At 43.3% G+C, this 7,702-nt stretch overlaps 1 protein-coding gene across 4 annotated transcripts in view; it reads left to right on the forward strand.

Annotated features, from left to right (window-relative positions):
* Positions 1–7,702, forward strand: part of GIGYF2 (GRB10 interacting GYF protein 2) — a 114,570-nt gene that overhangs the window by 73,012 nt on the left and 33,856 nt on the right. For all 4 annotated transcript variants that reach the window (XM_045296315.1, XM_045296316.1, XM_045296317.1 and 1 more), the window contains exon 9: positions 4,205–4,384. In XM_045296315.1, coding sequence (XP_045152250.1) covers positions 4,205–4,384 — 180 coding nt within the window. The remainder of the gene's footprint in view (positions 1–4,204; positions 4,385–7,702) is intronic.

A 7,702-nucleotide genomic window follows, 5' to 3' on the forward strand; every position in this document is an offset into this window, starting at 1 on the left:
TAATTTATAAATTATGATTTTTTCATGTCATACACTGACTGTTGTCTCCCTTCACCCACTTTTCGGTTGTCCATCCCCCTGGAAAGAGTTTATATATAGATCCTTGTCATCGGTTTCCCCCTTTCCCCACCTCCCTCTTCCCCTCCTGGTATCGCTATTCTCGTTATTGTCCATGAGCGGTTTATCTGTCCTGGATTCTCTTGTGTTTCCAGCTCTTAAGTATACCTGTGTACATGCTTTGTCCTAGCTGGATATGTAAGGTAGAATTGGGTCATGATAGTGGGGGGAAGGGGGAGACATTAAAGAAGTAGAGGAAAGTTGTATGTTTCATCAGTGCTATACTGCACCCTGACTGGTTGATCTCTTCCTTGTGACCCTTCTTTCTGTAAGGGGATGTCCAGTTGTCTAAAGATGGGCTTTGGGTCTCTACTCTGTACCCCCCACTGATTCACATTGATAGGATTTTTTGTTCTGGGTCTTTGATGCCTGATGCCTGATCCCATCGACACCTCATGATCACACTGGCTGGTGTGCTTCTTCCATGTGGACTTTGTTGCTTCTCAGCTAGATGGCCACTTGTTTATGTGTAGGGAAGGTGAGCATCACTGAATGCCGGGTTATTAGAACAAAGTGTTCTTGCATTGAGGGAGGACTTGTGTAGAGGCCCAATGTCCGTCTGCTACCTTGATACTTAACAGTCCCTGTTCTTGTTTTGCCTGACTCCTCAATCATTGCTCATGGAAGCAGCAGACAAGAAATGTGTTGTAGCTGATGGTGGCAACAGTTGTACAATTATGCTTGATCTAATTGAATTATGGATTGTTATAATATCTGAAAGAACTTCCAATAAAATGATATTAAAGAACAAGGAGGACATAGAGATTCTGGTGGTGTAGGAGAAACAGCAGTCTAGCTTGAGAGGAATTACCGAGAGGCAGAAGAAGGGCGAGCGTGATGGTAGGGTAGAAGGAAGATAAAAGGAAACAGGTAGGTCTAAGAAGCAAAACTATAGAGAGAGGTGTAAACATAGGTGTGTACCTATGTAAATACATTAGTTCATTAAAACAGGTATTATGTACACCTATTATTATGGCAACACACTGAGATAGTGGATGAAGTTTGGGCCTCTGCTTAACCTCAATGCAAGAACACTTTTCGTTCTAACAACCTGGCATTCTGTGAAGCTCACCCTCTGCACAATAGCTGAAAACAAAATGGGTGCATAAGCAACTGTGGTGAAGAAAGCAGATGGTGCCTGGCTGTCAAAAGATCATGAGGTGTTGACGGGATTGGGTAACAGGCATCAGAAGACCCAAAACAAACAAACTAACAAAACCATATTGTTGAAAACATGGGGGGGTCGAAGCAGAGACCCAAAACCTATCTGTAGACTCACAGAAGGGTCACAAGGAATCAACCAGGGCACAGTATAGCACCAATGAAACACACAACATTCCTCTGGTTCCTTGAGGCTTCCTCACCCCCCACTATCATGACCCCAATCCTGCCTTTCACTGCGGGCTAGATGGGAGCATGTGCTCCACAGGCACAGATAAGAGATAAGAGCTCATGACGCAAGGGATCCAGGAATAGGAATGGGAGAGCGATAAGAGGAGGATAGGGGGAAGATGGGGAGAGGAGGGAGAAAGGGGAAACCGATTGCAATTATCAACACATAATACTGCCCCCGGCCCCAGGGGCGATGAACAACAGAAACTGTGGGGGAAGGGAGAAAGCTGTCGGTGTGAGATTATGGATTTTTGTAAGAGCTTTAAGAGCCCCCAATAAAATGATCTTTTAATAAAAAAAGAAAGAAAAAAAGAAAAACAATCAAATGACATATAGCACTGGGCAAATCTGTTGTATTAAGAAGTTGAAAAGCAAGGACTGTATCATCAGAATTATATACTGTCAATGAAAACAAGATTATAAAGTAATAGGCATACCGATTGTAACTCTGTGAAATAATTATAAAACCTACTTACGGATAAATAGAATTCTATTTTTAAGGTTGTGAGATTATTGCTATTTTTAATAACTAATTTTTCACCTATTAGAAAAAATTGTAATAACCAGTTTTTGACATTGCCTTTAGTGCCATTCTTCCTATGTTGGTCCATTTATTACTTTTTGAAAGACAGTATAAAACAAGGGTTTAACTGGCCCATTTGTTTTGCCTGTCTTTGCTGACTGACAGTTGTGGTTTAAAAGTCATTGCCCATTATTAATTTTGTGCACCTTTAGGGATTTCTTCATTTCATATTTGTAGGTATAGCTACACTTCAAGAGTAAATGAGTACCAGGGATTTGGTTGGAAATATATATATCCTCTGTTTGTTCTGAGCAAGAGCATCTGGCTGGCAGAGCCTGGTCTTCTAAGCCTGGGAAAGCATGGAATATGTTTCACCAAGTCACCAAGAGTCAGACTTAGTCAATCTTTGTGGAATCAGCCTGAGGATGAAGATTTGTGTCATATCTCTGCCATTTAATAATGCCATGTGGTGTTAAGCATTTCCCTTAGGTGACTTTTACCTTTTACTACTTTATTAAGGTGCAATTGACAGTAAGCCATGTAAAATGTACAGGTGCTTTTTTTTTTTTTTAATTTAAATTTTAACTATTCTCTCTCCTGAGCCTTCCAGCAACACTGGTCAGTTTACTGCCCTCTTAGCTTTGCCTTTTTAGAATGTCAGGTAGGGTAGCTTTCTAGACTGCTGTCTTTCCCTGGGAGACTGTAAATTTTACTGTTGTAAATGGAGGGTGTCGGTGAGCTATCCCGTCGTTTTTATGATAGGTTCCAGCTACTGTAATGGTGCCTAAAGAATTCCTTGGCAAAAGCCACATTAGTTGGTCTACCAGAAACTCTCACTTGAAGGGGACCCCCTGAGGATGGAGCAGGAGAGCTTAGCTTTGAATCCTGTCCCAGAGCAATTTGTGGGGTACCTCTACCTATTATGTATGAAGAGAGAGGCCCGGTGGCATAGTGGTTGTACATTGGGCTGCAAACCGCAAGGTCAGCAGCTCGAAATCATCAGCCGCTCCTCAAGAGAAAGAAAGATGAGGCTTTCTGTCCCTGTAATGAGTTAAAGCCTCGGCAACTCACAGAGGCAGTACTACCCTGCTCTATAGAGTCACCATGAGTGGGTATTGACTAGATGGCAGTGAGAGAGAGTATATGCTCATGTGAGTTTAGAATCTGTTTTGAAGTAAAAGAGAGGTTGAAATTTATAGGTCACTTAATTTGAGTAGAATCACTAGTAGAGGCTGGTTAAAAAAATCAAAATACATCACATAATAACACACTGCATAACTATTTTTAAAAAGGTATGTGTTTCTATGGGAAGTTTATCATAAAACACTGTCTAGTACAAACCAGAGTATAAAAAGATATGTACAATACTCAGAGGGTGGGGTCTGTGTGCATGAGCAAGGGGTGGCTTATATGCAGCACTGACTCTGGGACAGTTTGGAGGTGTAAGATCAGGTGGTTGGTCTTATAGGAGAAAGGTTTACTTTTCCTCTGTGTCCCTTTAAAAAAAAACCAGTACACATAGCATTTGTTTAGAAAGAATTACTTGGGGCATGGGAGGAAAAGTGGGAATATTTCTCTCTCCCCCGACCGCCCCCCCCCCCAACATTTATTTGACAGGAGATTTGAGCATGGATATTTACCTTTACTATGTAACTGTCTTCATTGATGATGTAGGGAGTCAAGAGTTTTAAAAACTTCTCGGACATAGGTCCTGTGGGAGGGAATGAGTCTCTAGGCCCGTAGTCTCAGATGATACCTAGGTCAATTGGCATAGTGTAGCCCACAGTCTGTGCCCTACTTTTAGTGAGTAGAGACTGGGGTCTTATAAAGTGCTTGGAGCAGCAGGCTAAGCTGAGAGCCCTGTCTGGAGGACGTGAGTGATGACAGTTGGAAGATACTTAGAAACGGTTAGCCTAATTGACTCATGGACCATACAGACATTAGTTTCCACAACCCTGAGATTAGAAGAACTAGATGGTGCCAGGCTACGACTACCAACTGCTCTGAAACCTGGATAGGGGGCGGGGGTTGTGGTTGGGGTGGGATTTAAAAGACCAAACAGCAACAACATTCACTAAGAAGGATTGGGTGGTAGTGGGTGCCTTTGGAGAAGCCAGGTAGATCCATGCTGCCTGTTAAGAGACTTCTTTATTTACCATTGTTGCTTTACAGGGAGACCAAATTTTGAGGAAGGCGGACCAACATCAGTGGGGCGGAAGCATGAATTTATACGATCAGAAAGTGAAAATTGGCGCATCTTCAGAGAGGAACAAAATGGGGAAGATGAAGATGGCGGTTGGCGACTAGCCGGATCCAGAAGAGATGGCGAACGATGGCGGCCCCACAGTCCTGGTAAGAGCGCTGCACCGGGAAGGGGGCTGCACCACGCAGGGTGTGCTATTAGGAAACAGTGAGGTCATGAGGGTGAGCGGGACAGATACAATGGTGACAAAAAGAAGGGTCACATTAGTTACCACCTTCAGCTTTATCATTTAATAAAACAGAACAAAACTTGAATGCGACAAATTCCCAACACATCAGTTCTCTGGCTTGAAATCACCATTCTAGGTCTCCTGGCAGGGCAAAGAGTGTAAAGGAGTACTGTTGTCCATTGTGAACACCAAGGCTTCCTGTGGTTTCTCTTCAGATTTTTGTCTCTTCTGAATCTTGTAGACTTTGTTTCAATATTCTTTCGTACATAAAAATGTTTATATACATGCTTACTTAGGAATATGCCCTCCTACCCATCTTTCCCCCTCACCCCCCACCATATTTTTCCTGTATAAGCAAGGACTTACTCTTTTTTTTCTTCCTGAAAATGTGATTTATTATTTGAAGAATAAACTTTAAACTCAGGTCAAAAATATAATCACCAGTTTATTAATTGTTTTTTGACCCTCTAACCTTAGAAAAAAGGAGAGAGAATAGTTGTGAGGAGCAGTTTTTAAGTTCTTCTGTTTGTCTCATAAGAATGCTTCAAACTGTTCCTCGCTGACATTAGATATGCTGGTAATTGAGGACACTGGTGCTTTGTGTTCAATGCCCCACTGGAGTGCTGACTCGGGGCCTCATGATAAGCAGATGCAAACTCAGGGTCAAGTCATGGGGTCTTACAGAACGCCCAGCACTTTGAGGGTGTGCACAGGATGCCCGTGTCTCAACCACAGAATTCTATGGCAAGGCCACAGTCATTTTTAAATTAAGGGACTAGCAAGACCACTGGTGTAGGTCTAAGAATCCATTACACAGGTACAAAGGAGTATTTCCTGAGGTGCAGGTGTAGAAAGGTTAATTTTTGGTGGCGTTCCAGAGACTTTCCCAACCTTTTTTCTGTTGCTTCTTGGTGAGGTTGGGGGGTGGGGGTGGGGGCAAGTGTCCTGTCATCAGTGGGCATTGTTAACCTCACAGGTATCCAGGTAGTTCTCAGCAGCCTGTGCCCCTGGCAACCAAGTTTCCAGTTCTCGTTTAGGCAGCCGGACACTTGGTGCTGAGCTTGCCTGCACATATGCTGAAGGGTTTGTAGACCGTGTTCCCAACCAGCGCTCACTGAGAGAATGGACAGGATCTGGGCGGGGAGAGAAGAAAATTTCCAGCTGATCAAAAACAAACAAGGTGCATGCTTTGAAAGTTGAGTTGTTTCTGGGCCCAAATGTCTGCTGTTGATTCTGCTAAAGGGAGTTAAACAAAGTAAGGACGAGTGTTCTTCTCCGCTGACCCCGCCCAGCAGCCCAAGTGGGTAGACGATGGACCAGAACCTTTACTTAGCATCTTTCAGCTCTCTTTCTTTCTTTTCTCCCCCCAGCTTTTTCTCCCTAGGAGTAGACCTTTATGTCTTATGTTTGCCATCAGGGTAGCAACTTTCAAATATTTATATTCCTTTGAAGACACCCTAGGGCAGTGGTTCTTAACCTTCCTAATGCCTCGACCCTTTAATATAGTTCCTCATGTTGTAGTGACCCCCCCAGCCATAAAATTATTTTCATTGCCACTTCACAACTGTAATTTTGCTACTGTTATGAATCAGGCGATTCCTGTGAAAGGGTCTTTTGACCCCCCCAAAAGGGTCGCGACCCACAGGTTGAGAACCGCTGCTCTAGGGCATAAAGGGATTTGTGAGAATGAAAATGATGGCAAGAACTTTTTAAAAGAAACAATACCTTCTTCCTATTTTTAATCTAGCTTACCAAGAGTTTAGTCTGACTATAACAGTTATAATAATCAAACTTCATATTTCTTATTTTAAAAAAGCCCACTGCTGTTAAGTTGATTCTGATTCTGATGAACCTCCTGGGACTAGTGATGAGAGCTTATGCATGGGGTCTGTGAGGTAGAGACCCCCTCTGGAGTGGGCGGTAGGGGGGAAGTGGGCGACCTTTTGGTTAGCAGTCACTGTGCCACCAGGGTTGGTTGGGTTGTGAACTAGGTGGACGTTTACTCACCAGATCATTATTTTCTCATTCTACAAATTCAAACAACTTATTAAACCTCCCAGTGCCTTACCCTGCCCCTGTCCCAACCCTACCCTACCCCTTTGTTTCCTCTACTCCCTCTTGTAGAGTATATTACTTTCCCCCCTCACCAAGTTAACCCTTCTACTGCCTCTCCTCTCTCTTCCCCTCCTAACCGTGGTAACTATCAATGTCTACTTCTTTTGGTATGAAAGGTTTTCTTGATTTTTTAAAAAATAACACTGGTCTTATATAGTGTTGTCTTTTTGTGATCGACTAACTTCACTCAGCATCATGTTTTCCAAGTCCATCCATATCATGGTCACAGTGTCATTATTTTTTAACAATGTTAAATCCCACTGGGAAGAAAGACGAGGCATACTCATATAAAGATTCACAGTCTTAGAAACCCACAGGGGCAATTCTACTCCGTCCTTATAGGGTAGCTATCAATCAGAATCAAGTAGATGCCAGTGATTTTTCCCCCCTTTTTGGTTTTCTGCCTCAGCATTGCATTATATGTCTGTACCAAAGTTTATCCATACTTCCCTTAGTCAGCATGCGGTTTGTTTCCATCCTCCTATTGTGACTATGGCTGCGTTGGTGCGGTGCACATTGCTGCTCATGGCGTGGTCCTTAGTTCTGTAGAGTTTGTACTAAGTAGAGGGATTGCTAGGAGCCCTGGTGGTTACGAGTTGGGCTGCAGTCCTCATGGTCGGCAGTTGGAAACCACCACCAGCACCCCTGTGAGAGAAAGACTGGGTTATCTACTGCAAACAGTTACAGTCTTTGAAACCCACAGGGGGCGCTGTGAATCAGTATTTATTCGATGACAGTAAGTTTGGTTTTTGAAAGAGGGACTGATATTTCTATTCCCAGTTGTGGGAATAGGAAATGACATGCCGCTTTCCACGGTAGGTGTGCTGTTTTACAGGCCCCCGCCCCCGCAACAGTGTATGAGAGCCGGGCTCCTTTCTTTTTAAAAAAAATCATTTTATTAGGGGTTCATACAACTCTTATCGCAATCCATACACACATCAATTGTGTAAAGCACATTTGTACATTCCTCATTTTTCCCCTCCCTCCCCGCTCCCCCCTCCTTCATGAGCCCTTGATAATTTATAAATTATTATTTTGTCATATCTTGCCCTGTCCGATGTCTCCCTTCACCCACTTTTCGGTTGTCCGTCCCCCAGGGAGGAGGTCACATATAGTTCCTTGT

Source organism: Echinops telfairi, unplaced genomic scaffold, assembly GCF_000313985.2.
Source record: "Echinops telfairi isolate 266 unplaced genomic scaffold, ASM31398v2 ScPeMD7_3;HRSCAF=10, whole genome shotgun sequence".
Lineage (NCBI taxonomy): Eukaryota > Metazoa > Chordata > Mammalia > Afrosoricida > Tenrecidae > Echinops > Echinops telfairi.